Source organism: Oryctolagus cuniculus, chromosome 4 (genome assembly GCF_964237555.1).
Source record: "Oryctolagus cuniculus chromosome 4, mOryCun1.1, whole genome shotgun sequence".
NCBI classification, from domain to species: Eukaryota; Metazoa; Chordata; class Mammalia; order Lagomorpha; family Leporidae; genus Oryctolagus; species Oryctolagus cuniculus.
Window position 1 is genome coordinate 36,450,647 of NC_091435.1, and position 21,684 is coordinate 36,472,330.

Consider the following 21,684-nt stretch of genomic DNA (forward strand, 5'->3'; position numbering starts at 1 on the left):
AATCAAGGCTATAAGAAAGACTATAAGACCATTATCAACAGAAAAATATAAATGTATATTTAAAAAAATGTTTTTAAAACAAGAATGGCTACTTTTGTTATAGTTTAGGAATGGTAACTTCAATTTTTGCTCGATTTAATAATATCCTTGGCACTCCAACACAAGTAGTACATAACCCTGTGAGGGTGCTCAAGTCATTTAAATTCTCTGGGACTGAGTGCACATTAATAATGTGATTGAGTCTGAATAATCTGTCCCTAAATTCCTTCCTGCAAATATAACTTTATAATAGTAAGGTTCTATATATTCAAATTGAATATTAGACATAACTTTGGGTATGATGAAGACTGATAATTAAAATTGTGAGCAGTTATATTAAAATATCAATCATCTTGTAAAATATCATATATAAATACCTACATAATTATGTAGATAGCTTTATATGTAATGATATATGGCTAAACAAAATGACTCATATCTAAGTTTCACTCATCTTTCCCATGCCTATGCAACTCATAATTTCTTTCATATATACACAGCAGGATTCTTTTCAAGAAACTGAATTTTTTGACTATTTCTTGAATGTGGACAGAAAATAAGATCAGTCCAATTCTTATTCAAACACAACCTACTTCCAGACTCTGGATATAACAATTTTATCATTAGTTAACAAATCCTTACTGAAGTAATTTCAAGTGAGATACATTTGGTCTTTGCTTAAATAAACTAAACCATCAATGACCTGAGGATTACATACACCTGTTTTCCTCCTAGGGCCCACCACAGTAGCCAGCCTAATAAATTATAAAGTATATACATACTTTTCCTGGATACAGCTGTAACCGAAGTATAATACATTTCCAAGAATTAGAAACATCTTAAAACCTTACTTTGACTACCTTTAAAAACATTTCTGTTAATGAAGATAAATTTAAAATATCACACATTATTCTACTTATAAGAAAAATTCTTATTTTATTTTATTTTAAAGAAACAAAGGAAGAAAAAAATCTTAATGAAGATATTCAACAGAAAACAGCTCCAAATCAAAAGTCAAATAGTTCAACAACTAAATTAATCCCAATTAAACGTGAAGAACCGGCTAGGATGAGAAGAAAATCAAATAATATAGACTATATAGATAGAATCAGGTGAAGCCTGTGATATGGGATTTAGTTTCTTACCACGCTTATCAAGGCAATGACCCCACCACCATTCCCCCCACCCAATACAGAAAGCCCATTTTACTTACTAGCTACCTCCAGCGATGCATTGTGGCTCACAGCCTCTCCGAGGTAATTCCTTGCTACACAGACGTAGACACCTTCATCGGGCCTACTTTTTCGTCCATGCACGATGCGCAAGAAAAATAAAGATCCACTTGGCAGCAACATCCGGTGGGAGCGAGGGTCATCCTTGTCTGTCTCCACTCTCTCCCCGCCTTTGTACCATTCAATGGTGGGGGTGGGGCGGCCTTCTGCTTTACAGTTCAGAGTGGCAGGTTCTCCTTTTGAGACGATTAGGTCAGAAGGGTGTTCAACAATGCGAGGTGGAAAATCTTCCTGACGAAGACGGGAGCCTGCAGAAGAAAGGACAGAAGATGTTCAACTGTCACTTGCAAACAGGGCAAAGCCTCTTAGGCTTTAACACTGCTGTGCAAACCCTGTATAGTGTTGGCCTCCTCTTCCCACCCTACGTACTGACTAATCCTTCTGGTGGACCCCTTGACGACACCTTCCAACCACTGACTCCTTTTGAACTCCCACTTACAAAGTTCTTTTTCTCAGCGTTTCCCCTTACAAATCTGGTCCTCTCTTCATATCACCTCCCCAGATCCTCTGAGTACCCATTACACTGTCTGTTTATACCATGTCTGGTGACTGTGTCTGCAGAGGAATGTGTGAAACAACCAGGGGACAGCTTCCAGAGTATCACTTATAATGGCACGGCTCCCTGGAATCGCCTCCTTAGTACTTTTCACCAAACATATGCTGTAACTACTGAATATTTATATTCAACTGTGTAATGAAACTCTCCTTTACATGGAGTGTTATGTCTCATCTTTCATGTCTATACATTTTATACCTGATGTTTTATAAATATACCTCCCTCAGAGTTGTTACTAATAATTTCATAATTGCTTACCAGTAATTGACATTTTAATAGACTTCAAATGAAACATTAAATAACTGAGTTTAAATATTTAAGCACAATAGAAAATAGAAAAAGATCTTGAGATCTGCATTTTATACCTTCTGTATTACCTAATACATGAGGCCCTGAATGTATATGCTATTTAAATGTTTTCTATGTCTGTACCTTATTTTTTTTACAAAGAAAGCATAATTTAAAAAATAAAGATGTTTCACATTTTTAAATATTCCTATCTTATTACTGCTATGTATAGAATAAATATGTAAATATCTCAAAGAATTCTTAAATTTAACTGTCCAAGGTGTCACTTAACTGAGCCCTAAATCTTGCTCTCATACAGTGCCCCCATTGCAAAGAATAAGGCAAAGTAGAAATCAGTCTTCCTGAACACCTCCCCTTCTGTTTCTAAATCCTCCCCCAAATTTCCCAAGTCAGTCTACTCATCCTGATCTCTACAGCTAGCAAGCATTCCAGGTCCAACAGTTATTCCTTCACACCACATTTAGAAAAACTACTTAAAAGGTTTCCCTTCTATCTATCCAGATGATGGCTTTGAAACGCAAATACAACCTAGGTCTTCCTCTACTGCAGTGGCTGTTAAAATAAACTTACTGCTGTACAGATAAGGCTGCTAACAAGGCCCACAAGAGCCAGGCTCTCCAGACTCCTTCTGTCTCCAGACTCCTCCTGTTCACTCCTTTCTCTGATCTCTTCACTCAGCCTGTTGTTAGTTCCACACATATACTGTGCTTCCTCCAGACACATGGCCAGAGCCTGCCCCAGGACCTGGGCTCCAAAAGCTCTTATCCTAGTTTATCTGTACCCACAGATGCTTCAAATCCTTGCCTTCCCTGATCTTTCACCAAGCAATTAGATGCTGTTATCACACACCTAACTAACATATAAAGCCACCCCTGGCCTGAATGATCAGAATTATAATTTAAATCTATGTGCTTAATCTTTTCAATATGTCTCTTTCCCTCTACTCTTACCAGTGGGTCTGAGTTTGCCTGATGCTTCGCTGAGTGCTCAGCATACTCCAATACTCAATAAATATGTATTAAATAAATGAAAAGAATGAAGTGTTGATAAGAAAGACCTAACTGAGCAGAATGAAGCTTAAGAATCCCGCATTCTAGAGACTTCAAAAGATTTTATTTTTCTAAATTATAACAAATAGCCACACTGTTCAATATTTCATAAACTCCACATGAGGCTTATTTATATCTTTTATTTAATTTGTAACTAATGCAATTAATAGTTTTCTTAATAAAATGAATAAATGAACAATAAAACTCAGATATATTATTTGCTTACATCTACTAGGACACAAAAAGTATAATCTGAAACAATGAGTGCTACTTTCATAATGTGAAATATTGTAAAATAGCTTTAGTGCATGGTATATAGCATGTTGTAAGGTCTTTAAATGAAACCAAGCTCTCAGAAAGGGCCAAAGAAACCAGCAACATCAGGGAAAAAATAACTTGGAAACCCACACTCTACCACAAAGGCTACATTGAGTCAAGTGAAATTTAGATTGGATTTTAGATTACTCATAATTGCCAGTGCTGTAGAACTTCAGAAAATAGTGTCATATTATTGACCTTTACCTTGGCTGTGAAAATGTTAATGAGGATTAACTGCTGAGATGATAGATATTTGATTAAAGAAAATTTTATTTTAAATTCTGAGAGTCCATTTCAGATGGGAGACACAATGCCATAAGTTGCTAGGAAAACACAAAGAAGGGGCACCACAGACCACCTGAGCAGGTCAGACAAAGTATTTGGAGACAGGAAACTAGAGATGAGACCTGAAGACTGCGCCAAAATGTAAAGGAAGGAAACGGCTTCAGCCTAGGCACAGCTACAGGAGTGCAGGAAACACTCAGGGGACCTGCAGGTAGGTTATGGCGGCCTGAATATCAGGTGCATGTGAGACTGGGCAGCATGAACCAGAAGAAACAGCTAAAAGAAACCATGTGATGAGCTCTGTATTTCACAACAGAGTTCTGGAGCATTTTTGAAGGCAACAGGAAACCATATTAAAATTTTTAGCAAGGGATCAATGCGGTTGTTCAGTTTAAAGAAACTACACTTTCCAGGCTAAGCTAGGAAAGGAAGTGCCTTCATGAAGAAAAAGTCCAAGAACCTAAATTTAGACATTGACAGACAAAAAGGAAAATACAGGGAGAAATCCAGAGATACTAAGTCAAAATCAATAGAGGGGTGAGTGTTTACCTAATGGATAAGTTGCCAGCTGAGATGTCTGTATGCCACATTACGGCACCTGGGTTCAACTCTAGTTCTCAATTCCAGCTTCCTGCTAATAACATGGCTGTGAAGCAGCCATGATGGTGCAAATAAATGAGTTCCTGTCCCCCACAGGGAAGACCTGGATTGTATTCCTGGTCCATGATAAGCACAGGCCAATCCTAGCTGTTGTGGGCATTCATAGAGTGTATAAGCGAATGGAGGTGTGCTGGCTCTCCCTCTCCTCCTCTTAAATAAATTTTTAAAAATATGTATTCATTTACTTGAAAGGCAGAGCTACAGAGACATTGGGGAAGAGAGAGGGATGGATGCAATGGCCGGAACAGGGCCAATCCGGAGCCAGGAGCCAGGAGCTTCTTCCAGGTCTCCCACGTGGGTGCAGGGGCCCAAGGACTTGTGCCATCCTCTACTGCTTTCCCAGGCGCAATAGCAGGGAGCTGGACCGGAAGTGGAAGAGCTGGAACTTCAACTTGTGCCTATACAGGATGCTGGTGATGCAGGCAGCAGCTTAACCTGCTATGCCACAGTGCCAGCCCCTCAGATAATTTTTTTAAATTTAAACAATCAATGAAATCTACACACTGGCAATATGGGGGATGAAGGAAATGGAAATACACAGGATGGAGCAGAAGCAGAGGTAGGGAGATTCCAAGACTGTTTTCTGTAGTGGGTGAAAGGTACTCTCAATAAAGCCAGGAAATAAAAGACTATGATTTGGTGAGAAGATAAAGGGTAGACAAGATGATTAAATCAGTTTGAGACAAGTTTGGGGTACTTCTAGAATCTCCGAATGGAAATGACAAGTTGCCAACTGTATATCCAAGTCTGACCTTAGAAAAGAAATCTCAGCTGGAGCTGTCAATTAGAATAGAGCTGGCGATGAAAACCATGGGAAAGAATAAAACTGCCTAGAGAGAGGGAGTAGAGGAAGTAACGGGCAATTACAGAACCTGGAGGTCAACCACGCTCCACACAGCACAGTGCTGCTGAGCGCTCCTCTGTCCCTAACTTGCAGTTCCATGCAGTTGGACCACAGCCAATGTGACTTTTGGGAGCAGGGAACTCAGGCCCAAGTTTCCAACACAATGTTTGTACAGCAGCATTACATAAAAGTCCCAGCAATAAAAATGCTTTCTATATTACTGAAGGACAATTTTCAAAAATGCTCCAAGGAATACCCTTTCCCCTGATTGTTAATACACAAAGAAAAAAAAAGAGTTGCAGTTCTCAGGATCTTCAGTCTTGCTAATATATATTATGGTATGCCAGAAGCATATCCTAAACTTCTCTCTCTCTTTTTTTTTTTTTTTTTTTTTTTTTTGGTAGGATATCCCAATGAACATTGTTTCTGAGAAACACATCCCAGGACAAAATATACTGTATTAAGCATATAATAATCTAAAGAGAATGAACAGGGTTACAAAAAATGTTGTGTGACTATACAACCAAATATACTATTTGTAGATTGTTACAAAAATATAAAAATTCTGTGCTTCTTAAAATGTAAAACCTTCAGGAAAGGGATTTTCTCATTTGCATTAATATTTATAATATATGACTGGTTAACCTCAGTAATATAAACCATAAATGGAAATCATTTTTATAAAACATAATAAATTATTCCTTATCAAGACTAAAGAGGAAGAAAAGGAATGAAAACAGAAACTACCGTTACCTCTCTTTCATCTCCTTTATCACAACAGCATCTTCACCAAGTGAGTGCTGTTATATCTGGGGTCCATATGGAGAAGCAAGACTCAGCTGGGAGACAGCAGTGCTGGAATTTAATCCTAGTTCAACTCCACACCCTTGCTCTTCCCAAATATTCCATAAACACATTAGAATTAATTAGTTAAAATCTATAGATAAATATGCATTGTCCATTCTTGCTTCCAACACTGGAAGTGTTAGCTTTGATTGTTTAAAGTGTAGATGCTAAAACAGCATGAAACTCAACCTGATGACATTTTATTTTTCCTCATGCATAAAATATCTACATGTAATCCAAGTGATCTCATTGTTGCTTAACTCAGGACTTTGATAATGAATATGTGAGGTTATAAAACTTTCCTTGTGCAGTATCATCTTTTCCAAATATGAGCTTATATAATTAAGCATCTTTACATTATCAGTATTAAATATTCTGAGAAATTCAAATCCTACACAATTCTTTGTACAATTAAAACAATATAACTGGTTCCCAGCCTTCATCCACCAGTGTACTTAACACAAAAGTCACCCAGCTACCCTCTGTAACTGTCATTTTCTCAAAAGGACTTGGGCCATCCTCCACCACTTCCCAGGCCATAGCAGAGAGCTGGATGGGAAGAGGAGCAGCCGGGACTAGTACTGGCGCCCATATGGGATGCTGGCACTTCAGGCCAGGGCTTTAAACCGCTGTGCCACAGCGCTGGCTCCAAGCATCTTTTAATTCTATTTTCTCACAAACTTCTCGAAGTATCCTCTTTTATGTAACATCATATATAATATTTTTTATTCTTAATTCATAAAAATATTTTCTCTTTTTTTTAAAGATTTGTTTATTTGAAAGTCTCTGTTACACAGAGAAAGAAGAGGCAGAGAGACAGAGAGACAGAGAGAGAGAGAGAGGTCTTCCATCCAATGGTTCACTCCCCAGATGGCCGCAACAGGTGGAGCTGTGCCAATCCGGAGCCAGGAGCCAGGAGCTTCTTCCAGGTCTCCCACGTGGGTGCAGGGGCCCAAGGACTTGTGCCATCTTCTACTGCTTTCCCAGGCCACAGCAGAGAGCTGGATCGGAAGAGGAGCAGCCGGGACTAGAACCAGCACCCATATGGGATGTCGGTGCTTCAGGCCAGGGCGTTAACCCACTGTGCCACAGCACAGGCCCCAATATTTCCACTTTTCAATCACAAATTCTGAGTACCTCACCACTCTAGTTATGCTATTAAGTATATATTTGATGTAAAAACAGTCAAGGTTTACATTGCAATTGGCAAAGCCAACTCCCAGGTTTTAACCACATTCTGCACAGGATGCTGAAAAGTTAAAAAGAGAGGATAAAAGACAGAATGGTATGAGGAGTGGAGGTTTTAACAAAGAATCAGGATGATAACTGTCAATCACCCTCAGCAAGAACCCTAGTAGAACCATGGGGTATAACAAGGATTGACTTCATGCAAGACCAGCATCAGGGCAGGATTCCTTCACCAACTGCCCCACTGGAAGATAAAATATAAACATGAGTGACTGCAATATCTAAATATTTATACACCCCCAGCTGGAAAAAGATATACACATAAGTGCTAAGTATTTCAAGGGAATATATCAAAGTCATGGGAGATTTACGATGAGGAAACCAAACTCCTAGTTGGATGTAAACCGTTTCCCCCTCTGAGACATCACTTCTATAGAAACACAGGCATGTAACCAGTTAAGAGGCTGATCTTGCTAACATTCTGTTGAGGCATATAATATGTGTATAACTTTATTCTTTTTATCTATACCATTTTATTTGTCTTTTCTCTTAAGACAGTAAGATTTGTCTTTGGGTTAAGTTTTCAAGTCTGTTTCTTAGTAGACAGAAAAACAGTTTTAATTTCATGAAAAAAATCTTGTTTTGAGCCAGACTTCCTCATATTCCTTGGGAGATACAATTAGAAAATTTAAAATGACTAAAACATCCGTTTGTGTCATGTATCATATAACAGCACCTTACAGGACAATTATACTTGTAAAATTACTAAAAACACAAGACAAACAAATGCAATGAGCTGACAACTACACAATGAATATTAATAGGCAATTTGGTGACATCTGTCCAAGGTGTGACTGGGGATACATACAACTGTCCAGATAATAAGCCTATCCATGTAAAAGGAAGTTTATATTCTTAAAAAAATCTTGCCTCTTCACCTTTTTACTTAAGCTCCACTTACATATTAATAGTAGAAGGGTGTCCAGTGTTAACATAAATCCTATCATGGGCAATGATCCTATATTTTACTGACAGAATTTTATCCTAGAAGGAGATATTTGTTAAAAATAAGAAAGCAGTACCTCCGGCGGCTCACTAGGCTAATCCTCTGCCTTGCGGTGCCGACACCGGGTTCTAGTCCCAGTCGGGGCACCGGATTCTGTCCCGGTTGCCCCTCTTCCAGGCCAGCTCTCTGCTGTGGCCCGGGAGTGCAGTGGAGGATGGCCCAAGTGCTTGGTCCCTGCACCCCATGGGAGACCAGGAAAAGCACCTGGCTCCTGGCTTCGGATCAGCGCCACGGCGGCCATTGGAGGGTGAACCAACAGCAAAGGAAGACCTTTCTCTCTGTCTCGTTCTCTCTCTCTCTCTCACTGTCCACCCTGCCTGTCCAAAAAAAAAAAAGCAGTACCCATTAATTACTCACTGTATAGAGAGCAGACTTAAATACCTTCTACGAGGCTATGTGCATTTCCCAAATATGATTACTGTTGGAATAATAAGTATAAAACAGTCCTAAGTCTATGTGAACACTACTACTTTGACCTGAAATGATACACAGTAAAGGAGAACAGAACGTATTAAAAGAACTACATGATAAACGAATCATGTCATTTTACTCAGGTATTGTCTTTTATCCTAATTTCTCTTGATCATAATTTACTACCTAAAGAAGATTACCAAGATGGAAAAATATCCTTTTCTCACCAATCTTTATAATAAACCCAATAATTAACTGATGGTCATTATTAAAACTCATCTAAAATGAATACCAATATAAACCTAAATGAAATTCTAGGAGTGACTATCTGATGTTTGAATAATAATCTTATGGAAACTAACATCAAATGGCTGTGTCCCCAGAGATATGAAAAATACTGACAGTAGAAAAAATTAAATTTTTAAAGCAATTTTCCATGCGCCTCCCTCTTCTAATAAGGTGGATACTTAAGGAGTATCCTTAAGACGTTTCTAACATGGGACCCAAATACTACAGAAGATATGAGGGCATCAACTGCCAGAATTGCTTCATTTGGATCTCACTCTGACCTATAACCAAAGGGATTGGAGGACTGCAGCTCATGAGCTGAGTTCATTCTTTCTCTTTGCCCTTTTGTAAAATTTCCCATTAACATGCAAATTAAAGGATTTTACTTTCTGTAAACTCAAACAAAAATATCTGCATATCTTTTTTTTTTTTTTTTTTTGACAGGCAGAGTTAGACAGTGAGAGAGAGGCAGAGAGAAAGGTCTTCCTTCTGTTGGTTCACCCCCCAAATGGCCACTATGTCCGGCGCGCTGTGCTGATCCAAAGCCAGGAGCCAGGTGCTTCCTCCTGGTCTCCCATGTGGGTGCAGGGCCCAAGGACTTGGGCCATCCTCCACTGCACTCCCGGGCCACAGCAGAGAGCTGGACTGGAAGAGGAGCAACTGAGACAGAACCGATGCCCCGACGGAGACTAGAACCCAGAATACCAGCGCCTCAGGCAGAGGATTAGCCTAGTGAGCCGCGGCACCGGCCAGTATCTGTGTATCTTAAACCGAAATTCTCTCACTCTCGTCTCCATTGATCTATCCATCTGTTTATTATATTCTTCCATTTTGTATAAAGAAACAATATTAGATTATATTATATGATGAATTGTGCTAAGCTTTGGCAACACAAGAAAAGAAAAAATATAATCCCCAATTTCAAAAGCCTGAAGTCTATGAAAGGAGACAGAAATATCAACAAGAATAATATTGAAAAAGAAGAGCCACATAAGTGAAGACAAGAGTAAAAGAAATTGAAATCAGGGGAAGTTAATTATGGGGGTAGGTGGGAATGTGGAGACAAAACACCAACAAAAAACATGAACTACTCTAGCATCTGTGAGTAAACTAACTAAAACTAGAGACTGGATTCTGATCAGACGCCTAGGCTCAAATCTAGGCTCTGCCACTTAGCTATTTGAGTTTGGGCAAATGGTTTAACTTTTTTGAATGTTAGTTTCTTCATTCATAAAATGAAGATATTTAATACCTACACTTTATGGGCTAGTGTAATCTTTGATGCCTAAAATAACATTACATTGACCCATGTGTTGGAACCATTAATCTAGTGTTTCAGAGGTTGGCATAAGCATCATCATTTGATTTTATGATCTCCTCCCCAGCCTCTTCTGGAATTATATTTGAATTCTTATTAATTTAGAAAGAAATTAATTGCTACCTCCCCCAAAATTTGGAAGGAAATTTACAAACTGGATTTAGTTGAGAATTTTACTCTACCTGCTACCTCCCAGGATGCCCATTAGCAGGAAGCTGGATACTAAACAAAGGAACGAAGACTCCAACCAGACACTGATAGGGGCTGCAGGTGATCCAAGCAGCATCTTAAGCCATTGCATCAAATGCACTTAAATGTATTACTTTCAAGTTTTAGAAGACATACTACTGTTTTTAATGTATTACTAAGTGAAAAGTCCTAACAGTCTTTTGTTTCCTTCCCCTTACAAATACAAAAATGCAATGGGTAGCCAGAATAAAAAGTCATTTGTAATTGTACACCCCAGTGCCTATTCTATACAACCAAAATAACTAAGTCTAAAAATATGTTTTTATTATAAAATATAATAGCTTATTTCAAATATTAGGACCAATTGGACCTTTGTAATTTTCACTGAAAAAGGAACTGGGGCCATATTTTGAATTATGAAAAACAATATTTGGTAGGTCCTATGATTTTTTTAAAATAAGCTAAAATAATATAGTTAATCATAATCTTGGATTTTCTACATATTAAGACAAATGGCATGGTATTACAATCAACATGAATTTGCACTTCATTTCTCTATATATAAAATGGAAATAGCAGATGGTTATAAATTTGAGCCAACTATAACCTCAACACATAGGACATGAGTAGACTTCCCTACTGAAGTGGCAAGTCAAAAATACACTTATAGGCCGGCGCCACGGCTCACTAGGCTAATCCTCCGCCTTGCGGCGCCGGCACACTGGGTTCTAGTCCCGGTCGGGGCGCTGGATTCTGTCCCGGTCACCCCTCTTCCAGGTCAGCTCTCTGCTGTGGCCAGGGAGTGCAGTGGAGGATGGCCCAAGTACTTGGGCCCTGCACCCCATGGGAGACCAGGAGAAGTTCCTGGCTCCTGCCTTCGGATCAGCGCGGTGCGCCAGCCACAGCGCGCCAGCCGCAGCGGCCATTGGAGGGTGAACCAATGGCAAAGGAAGACCTTTCTCTCTGTCCCTCTCTCTCACTGTCCACTCTGCCTGTCAAAAAATAATAAATAAATAAATAAAAATACACTTATAACTACATAAAATAAATCTTGTTTATAAAATAAACCTTGTTTCACAAATTATATCCCCAAAATAAACTCATGAGAGAAAAAAATTTATCTAGAAATTAATCTTACTTTTTTATGTCCAAAAACAGACTTTTGAGTCATAAATTGAAAACAAGCATGAATATAATACAATTATTAAACATAGGGGGATGACTTCTAAAATTATTATGTAAAGTATTATTTATCATTTCTTTCTCTAAAAAGTTGCATTAGATTTTTTTAGGATCAACATAGTATTGTTGTAATTTGCTATATGCAAATAACCTAAAATCAAACAAAATACTAAAAATAAAGCTTTCAATTTTATTTCAAATTCAGTAGTCATATATGTGTCATCTTTAAAGAGGCCTTGATTCTTTCTTGATAACAGGTGAGTTGTTAAGGTCTGCAAGATAAAAGTATGGAATTGCAATTTTAAGGATAATTGTCTAGAGGCAATTATACTTCTGGAAAACAAAATACTTAAAATAACCTTTTAAAGGATTACTGAGAAATCCCTATAGGAATGCAGTCAGCATCACTCACTTTAAAAACTCAGTCAGTACTTTTGACATGAACAAGAATTTCTGAAGAAAATCTTCTACACATTAGCAAACTAATTGCAAGCTTTCTTCCTTGTATGTTTCCCATTGCTCTTATTTCTTTGGGCTTTTATAGATTCTAATGCACATTCAGACAAAGGAAGCTGAGAGTTAGATTCTTATCATGTGGCACCCAAAATATGGAAATGTAAACGGTATTCCCAATGTTATCTTAAAATCTAAATTTTCAGTCATAATAAATATTTAAATAGTATACTAAAGTACACACTATAGTGAATTTTAAGTACATAAACAGAAATCTTGATTCTCTAAAGAGGTAAGTAAATAATTAATCATTCCAAAATAAAGTTATGTGCAGTTGATCTAAGGGAGAAAATCCACCCTAAATAAAATATTAACATAAAATTTTTAATGCAAAAAGATATGAACTAAGAATAATCCTGAAGACTATTTTAATTATAGGTCAAACAATCACTACATGTATGTATCATTTTGTATTTCAATGTAACTTTAAAAGGGAAATATAATTTAAGTCACTACTTTGAGCGTGGATTAATTCTTACTTTTGAAGGGAAAGAGCCATAAAATTAGTTTGTTTAGAAAGCATTTATAATGTTGAAATACTCTGTTGAGTTAATAAATAGCTAGATCATAACTGAAAGCCTTCTATCTCCCTGCCCTGCCAACCTGCCATGCATAAGCAGCACCTAGCACTCAATAGGTGCTCAATGATAATGGAAGAAGGAAAAGACAGATGATCCTGTATGCATTTATAAATAACTTAGAACACATTACAGACCAAATATCAAGTGCTTGAACTAGTCAGCTGTATCCCTAAATTGAAGAAAAAATAAGGGAAACCCTTACTTCTGCTTCTGGGAAGCAGAAAAAAATGAAGTTCATAAAGGAAAGAAGCCCCGAAACCACAATGCCCCTGGAGGACTTTGGAGATAAAGAGCTTTTGGTCCATTCTAAGTAAGGTGCTCTTTTTCAAATGAATCCTAAGGAATTGAAACCTGTACACAGAGTTATGTGTGGTGCAAAAACAAGGATTTATAGAGGAGTAAGCTCTGGAATTCTAGCTGGAGAGAGAGACTGATGGAAAGAGGATGGGGAAGGAGCTAGAAAAAAAGAACTAAAAAGAATCTAAATGTGGAGGTGAGCAATGTGGTACAGTGGGTTAATTCTCTGCATAGGACACTGGAATCCCATATTGGAATGTGTGGTTCAAGTCTTGACTATTCCACTTTGGATCCAGCTTCTTTTAATGAGCCTGAAAAGACAGCAGATGATCACCCAAGTACTTGGGTCCCTGTCAACCACTTGGGAGAATCAGATGGACTAACAGGCTCCAAGGTTGGCTTGGTCTAGTGTGAACTGTTGCAGGCATTTGAGGAGTTCACCAGTGAATTGAAGATCTCTCTCTTTCTCTGTCTCTTCCCGTCTGTGTGTAGGGCCAGGGAGACTCTAACTCTCAATTTCAGGGCCAGCACTATGTCACAGTGGGTTAAGCCACTGACTGTAGCACCGGCATTCCATATGGGTGCCAGTTCTAGGCCCGGCTGCTCCATCTCCAATCCAGCACATCAGAAAGCAGCATAAGATGGTTCAAGTCCTTGGGCCCCTGAAACCACATGGGAGACCCAGAGGAAGCTCCTAGCTTCAGCCTCGCACAGCCCCAAGTGATGCTGCCATTTGGGGAGTGCCCCAGTGGATGGAAGATTCTCTCTCTCTCTCTCTCTCTTTCTCTCTGTTTCTTCCTATGTCTCTGTAACTCTGCCTTTCAAATAAATAAATAAATCTTTAAAAATTTTTTTGAAGTCAGAGGGACAGAGAGTGACAGAGAGAGAAGAAGGAGAGAGAGGGAGAGAGGGAGAGGGAGCGGGAAAGAGAGAATTCTTTCATCTGCTGGTTCACTCCTCATATGTTTGCAAATGCTGCGTCAGGCTGGGTCAGGCTGAAGCCAGGAGTCAGGAACTCAATGTCATTTCTTAGAGACTATTCGAAGAAGGGTAGCTTTTGTTTCCTTCTAAGTTTCTCCAGTTTCTAAATATTACTTGATGTTCTGATGTTATTTTCATACTAAAATATTTTATTTTAGACGTAGTGAAAGCCACTAAAATATTTAAAATATGAAGAAAGTACAGTATAACCTTTGGCGACTCTTTAACATTCATTTATTCACTTAACGAAAACCAAACAGGTCTTCAAAGCATTCATAGAAAATGTCTATGCAGCCGGCGCCGTGGCTCAATAGGCTAATCCTCCGCCTAGCGGCGCCGGCACACCGGGTTCTAGTCCCGGTTGGGGCGCCGGATTCTGTCCCTGTTGCCCCTCTTCCAGGCCAGCTCTCTGCTATGGCCAGGGAGTGCAGTGGAGGATGGCCCAGGTGCTTGGGCCCTGCACCCCATGGGAGACCAGGAAAAGCACCTGGATCCTGGCTCCTGCCATCGGATCAGCGCGGTGCGCCGGCTGCAGCGGCGGCCATTGGAGGGTGAACCAACGGCAAAGGAAGACCTTTCTCTCTCTGTCTCTCTCTCTCACTGTCCACTCTGCCTGTCAAAAAAAAAAAAAAAAAAAAAAAAGAAAATGTCTATGCATGAATTTTAAAATTTTACACCAAACAAAACTCATTGTTTAATTCTGCTTTCCATGATTTTTTGAAGTGCCTTTGTATAGCCTATATATGCCCTATATATGCCTAAACTGTACCATGGTCTGTGATAGATGATAGTGCTACAAGAATGCAAGAAAAACATCTCTTTCTCACTCTCTGTCTCTGTCTCTCTCTGTCTCTCTCTGTGTGTGTGTGTGTGTGTGTGTGTATCATTCTGTCTTTCGAATAAATAAATAATTAAATTTTCTTTTGAAAAAGCTAGGCAGGCATTATGACATAGCCAATTAAGCAGCAACTTGGGACACCAACATCCCATACTGGAATGCAGGTTCCAGTCCCAACTCAACTCTTATAATCTGGCTCCCTGTTAATGTACCTGGGAATCAGAAGATTACAATTCTAGTACTTCAGCTCCTGTCACCCTTGAGGGAGGCCCAGATAGAGTTCCTGACTCCTGGCTTCAGTCTGACCCAGCCTGACGCAGCATTTGCAAACATTTGAGGAGTGAACCAGCAGATGAAAGAATTCTCTCTTTCCCGCTCCCTCTCCTGCTCTCCCTCTCTCTCCTTCTTCTCTGTCACTCTCTGTCCCTCTGACTTCAAACAACTAAAGTTTTTAAAAAATAGGAGTATCTGTTTCTTTAGGTTTTTTTCCTAAGATTTATTTATTTATTTGAAAGAGTTACACAGAGGCTGAGGCAAAGGGAGAGAGGTCTTCTATCCACTGGTTCACTCCCCAAATGGCCATAATGGCCACAGTTGGGCCTATACAAAGCCAGGAGCCAGGATCTTCCTCCTGGTCTCCAACGTGGGTGCAGGGGCCCAAAGACTTGGACCATCTTTACTGCTTTCCCAAACCATAGCAAAGAGCTGGATCAACAGGAGTCATTGTGCACTTACTCCCCATGTAGGATCTCTGTCCTTAATCTGTGTTATTACGTGAATTAATGGTAAAACTAGTCTTCAAACAGTACTTTATACTTTGTGTGTCTGTGTGGGTGTAATCTGTTGAAATCTTTACTTAGTGTATACTAAGTTGATCTTCTGTATATACAGATAATTAAAAATGAATCTTAGTGAAGAATGGGATGGGAGAGGGAGTAGGAGATGGGATGGTTTGCAGGTGGTTATGGGGGGAAAAAGTGCTATAATCCAAAAGTTGTACTTTTGAAATTTATATTTATTAAATAAAAGTTTTCTAAAAAGAGAAATGGAAAAGCTGGAACTTGAATGGAGACTGTATGGGATCCTGGCACTGCAGGCAGCAGTTTTACCTGCTATAACATAGTGCCAGGAACTATTTCTTTAGTTTTAAAAGGACCAAGTTAATACAAGTTAAATACAAATGACACTGTACACTGAAACATTGCATGTGTACTTACATAACTATTATCAACAATAAACTTTTTTATGGGGCACACATAAATTACAAGGAAACAAATCTGAAAGTCATGTATGCAAAACTGCATGCAACACAGAATGAGCAGAAGCAGTGCCTTCCACAACAATAAACTTGCCTGGAAAGGTGGAAAGAGTGCAGGAGATTAAGTGAATAGAGGCCACAGACCCTGAGGGGCAGAGTTGCTCAGTCATGCCCTGTGTGATCACCAGTACTTAAAAGGCTGGCTATGGATTTAAACCGATTAGCAAGTATCAGTTGCCACTTCTCTTTAGGAAGCAAATAGACCTAATTATTTTACTTATCTCCCATGCCATTACAAGCTAATTCCTGCTCAATGCTAGTTGAGGAAAACCATCTTTTTTAAACCTTATTTTTCACTTCACTCTTGAATATTATTGAGTTATTCTTAGATCCTCTAATTATAAACTAAACCCAAGTACATTATCAAAGCATTTTTTTTTCCTACTCAGCATGTAATAACTGGTAGGATATCTCAATAGAAAGGGGTTTTTTCTAGTTCTCTGCTTGCACTGAAATTAGAATTGTGACACAGCTAAACTAAAGGGTTTTGAGGTTTTTTTTGTAAGTTGGCTTTGTTATTTACTTTAGAATAATATTTTTGTAATGTAGTGTTTTGAAAGAGTAATTTCATTTTGAAATATTTGCTACATATACACAAAAAATCATACACATTTTCTGAGACAAATAGAGGCTCATCAGAATAAAGTCTACTGAAATACAAGAAGACTTCAAAAAGTTCAAGGAAAAATGCAATTATAAGGTAAATTTAGGGGCATGCATTTGACATAGCAGTTGAGACTTTACATTAGATGCACACATCCCATTTCAGAGTCCTGCTTTTTTTTTTTTTTTTTTTTTTTTTTTTTTGACAGACAGAGTGGACAGTGAGAAATAGACAGACAGAGAGAAAGGTCTTCCTTTTGCCGTTGGTTCACCCTCCAATGGCCGCCGCAGCTGACGCTCTGCGGCCGGCACATCGCACTGATCCGAAGGCAGGAGCCAGGTGCTTCTCCTGTTCTCCCATGGGGTGCAGGGCCCAAGTACTTGGGCCATCCTCCACTGCATTCCCAGGCCAACAGCAGAGAGTTGGCCTGGAAGAGGGGCAACCGGGACAGAATCGGCACCCCGACCGGGACTAGAACCCGGTGTGCCGGCGCCGCAATGTGGAGGATTAGCCCATTGAGCCACGGCGCTGGCCAGAGTCCTGCTTTGAGTCCTGGCTCATCTGCTTCCAAACCTTCTTCCTGCTAATGATCATCCTGGGAAGCACAGGATGATGGTTCAAGTACTTGGATTCCTACCACCCACATAGGAAGCCTGCACTGAGAACCAGACTCCTGGCTTGTGAACCAATGGATGGAAGATACTTGTCTCTCTGCCTCTCAAACAAAATGAAAATGAATAATTTTTAAAAGATAATGTTTGATAAAACATAACATCCTTTTATGATAAAATCCTTAAGCAAATTGGGTATAGGAGGAATATTCCTCCACACAATCAAGGCAATTTATGACAAACCCACAGCCAGCATATTATTGAGTGGGGAAAAGCTGGAAGCATTTCCACTGAGATCCAGAACCAGACAAATATGCCCACTTTCACCACTGCTACTCAATGTAGTCCTGGAAGTTTTAGCCAGAGTCACTAGGCAAGAAAAAGAAATTAAAGTGATACAAATGGAAAGGAGGAAGTAAAATTATCCCGGTTTGCAGATGACATGATCCTTTACATAGGGGAACCAAAACAGTCTACTAAGAGATGAATGGAACTCAAAAGACAGTTTGGAAAAGTTGTAGCATATAAAATCAACACGCAAAATGCAATAGCATTTGTATATAGAAACCATGCCATGGCTGAGAAAGAACTCATAATATCAGTCCTATTCACAAAAGGCACAAAAAATAGTTAAATAACTTGGGATAAATTTAACCAAAGAGGTGAAAAATCTATACAATGAAAATTATAAAACATTAAAGAAAGAAATAGGAGAAGACACTAAAAGATGAAAAATCTTACATGTTCATGGATTGGAAGAATTAATATAAAAATTTCCAAATAACCAAAAGCAAATAACAGATGCAATGTAATTCCAATGAAAATACATGACATTCTCCTCAAATCTAGAAAAAACAATGCAAAAATTCATATGGAAACATAAGAGATGTCAAATAGCTACAACAACCTTAAACAACAAAAACAAAGCGAGAAGCATCACAGTATCAGATTTCAAGAAACACTACAGGTCAGTTACAATCAAAACAGCTTGGTACTGGCACCGAAATGGACATATGGACCAATGGAACAGAATAGAAACTCCAGAAAGTAATCCATGCATCTATAAATAACTCATCTCTGACAAAGGAACTAAAATCAATCCTTGGAGGCAGGTCAGACTTTTCAACAAATGGTGCTGGGAAAACTGAATTTCCATGTGCAGAACTATGAAACAAGATCCTTACCTTACCTTACACCTTTTATAAGAATCAACTTAACATGGGTCAAAAGATCTAAATATATGATCTGATACCATCAAATCACTAGAGGAGAACATTGGGGAAACACTGAAAGACATTAGCATAGACAAAGACTTTTTGGAAAAGACCCCAGAAGCACAGGCAATCAAAGAAAACATAGACAAATAGGATTATATTAAACTAAGAAGCTTCTGCACTGCAAAGAAAGCACTCAGCAAAATGAAAAGGCAACCAACAGAATGGGAGACAATATTTGGAAACTATGGCACTGATAAAGGATTAATATCCAGAATCTATAAAGAGCTGAAGAAACTCAACAACAAAACAACTAGGCATTTAACCACTCAATTATGCAGTGAAAAAGTACAGTGATATAAGAATATGCACTTTGTAAGAAGTTACTTCATAGACCCAGAAATTTTTTAATGTTCTCAAACTTAATTTAAACTTAAGAAAAACTACATAATGTACTTTGCTTCCACAGAATAGCTGGGTGTAGAGAAAGTAGCAGACTCATATTTAATGCTTGGACTTTTCTTCTAGGTCCACGCATTTTTCTCTGTCCACCCTTAGTTACTGGGTCAGTTTCTTCATCCATAAAATGAGGTTAATATAGCATGTTAAAACTGGAATAAGAACAGATAAATTTGTCAACTTTCACATTTTCCAAACAAAGAAAAATTAACCACCGGTGTGATAATACATGATCAAAGCTGACAAAAATTATACGCTCTAGCTCGAAGCAGCACCCTATTCTTAAATACAAAATTAGGAGTAGAATGTTTTGTAAAAGAAACAAAGAGATGTTCTGACCCTGTTTAGGATGTGCATCAAGGTGTCTTAACTATTCAAAATGTGTGCAGATTTCTGTGGGATTAATGGAGCTACAAAACATACAAAGCCCAAGAAGATAGTTTAACCTTCACAAGAAATATAATTTTCTGTCATTTTAGATGAATCTTTATTCATCTAAAGCTCAGAGAAGTAAATAAATTACATAACATCTCCCAAAGAATTCACAGAAATTTAAAAATCAAAGTGAAAGTTACGGGCTACAGAGTTTGCAGTGGGTGCCCAACACTGCTTAACTGCCTTCCCATGTGAAAATTTTTCTTCACGCCTACTATTCATTTGATGTTGGACTCAGCACAGCTGAGTGAAATAACACCTGTTATTATCCTTGCCCAAGCAAGAACTTCAAGTTATTTTCTGCTGACAAGTATTTTGACAGACATTAATATTATTTTTCTTAACTTATATTCACTTATTTGAGAGGGAGGGAAGGAGGGAGTGAGAGAGAAAGAGAGAAAGAGAGAGAGAGAAAGAGAGAGACTGACTCCTAACTGCTAGTTCACTTCCCAGATGCCAGCAACAGCTGAACCTGGGCCAGGCTGAAGTTGGGCGCCAGGAACACAATCCAGATCTCCCACATAGGTGGCAAGGACCCAAGTGCTTGAGCTGCCTCCAGGGTCTAGAGGAAGCTTGAGTGAAAAGCCAAGGCCAGAGCTTGAACTCAGGTACTCTAATGTAAGATTCGGGCCAAACAGTCATTCTATGAGATTAATATTTTTTAAAAAAAGGAATCACAATATCTGGCATTAAATACTGAGTATTTAGTATCTTCTAGGCATGTATTGGGTATCATATACATGTGATCTTCTAGTATCACATATATACATACACACATGTTATCTTTCAATGCTGGTGATGGGAGGGTGAGTATAAGGAACAAGCTTTATCCTTCAAAACCTTATAATATAAAAGTTCTTTTTTTGAAGATTTATTTATTATTATTTTACTTGAAAGAGTTACACAGGAAGAGGAGAGGCAGAGAAAGAGAGAGAGAGCAGAGAGAGAAAAAGAGAGAGAGAGAGAGAGAGAGAGGTCTTCCACCCAATGGTTCACTCCCCAGTTGGCCACAATGGCCAGAGCTACACAGATCTGAAGCCAGGAGCCAGGAGCTTCTTCCTGGTCTTCCACATGGGTGCAGGAGCCCAAGGACTTGGGCCATCTTCTACTGCTATCCCAGGCCATAGCAGAGAGCTGCATTGGAAGAGGAGCAGCCAGGACTAGAACCAGTGCCCATATGGGATGCTGGTGCTTCAGACCAGGGCGTTAACCTGCTACGCCACAGTACCGGCCCCTATAATCTAGGAGTTCTAAACTTGGAAAGACCAGAGTTCTAAAGTTGAGTGGGGTTTACCAAATCAAAGAAGTAGGGAAATAATTAAGTACCAAAACTCAAGTATACACTGTAGATCTCGAGGGAAAAAAGAGAACGGAAAGTTAAATGAAGAAGGCAGACTCTGTTCACACTGGAAATGAGACTTTACTTGGACACCAAAGCACGGATATGACTTGAGCTGGCCAGTGATATTTGGCTCCTTAAAGTATTTGGATTTTTGTGTTGATTAACATCTTTGCATTTTCCCAGATAGAAGATCCACTCAAAGAAAAGGCTAGCAGATTGTTGAAGAGGATACTTAAGGCAAGCAACTTTAAAAACCAAAATATTGAGTGAGTGGACTAGTTTCTTTGGCCGCCATACTAAAGCACCACAAAATAAGCAGTTTATACAAGAAACATATTGCCTCCCAGTTCTGGAAGTTACAAGTCTGAGATCAAAGGGATGTCCCAGTTGATCATGAGTGCAGAAAGGGTTTTCTCCTAGCTCTTGGTTGGCTGGCAGATCCTTGGCTGCTTCTGCATCACCATCCTGATTGTTGTCTACTGTTACATGCTATTCTCACTGTACGTCTACCTGTGTCCAAATTTCCTTTTTCAGTAAGACACAGTCATAGTGAATTAGGGTCCACCCTGATGACCTCATCCTCTCTCAAGCTCCTGCAAATACCTTATCTCCAAATAAAGTTGCATTCCAGGGTATAGGCAGTTAGAACAT

General features: G+C 38.9%; 1 protein-coding gene across 4 annotated transcripts in view; it reads right to left on the reverse strand.

The window, feature by feature from the left end:
* Nucleotides 1–21,684, reverse strand: part of ROBO1 (roundabout guidance receptor 1) — a 1,215,767-nt gene that overhangs the window by 351,279 nt on the left and 842,804 nt on the right. For all 4 annotated transcript variants that reach the window (XM_051859421.2, XM_070071933.1, XM_051859420.2 and 1 more), the window contains one exon: nt 1,253–1,579. In XM_051859421.2, coding sequence (XP_051715381.1) covers nt 1,253–1,579 — 327 coding nt within the window. The remainder of the gene's footprint in view (nt 1–1,252; nt 1,580–21,684) is intronic.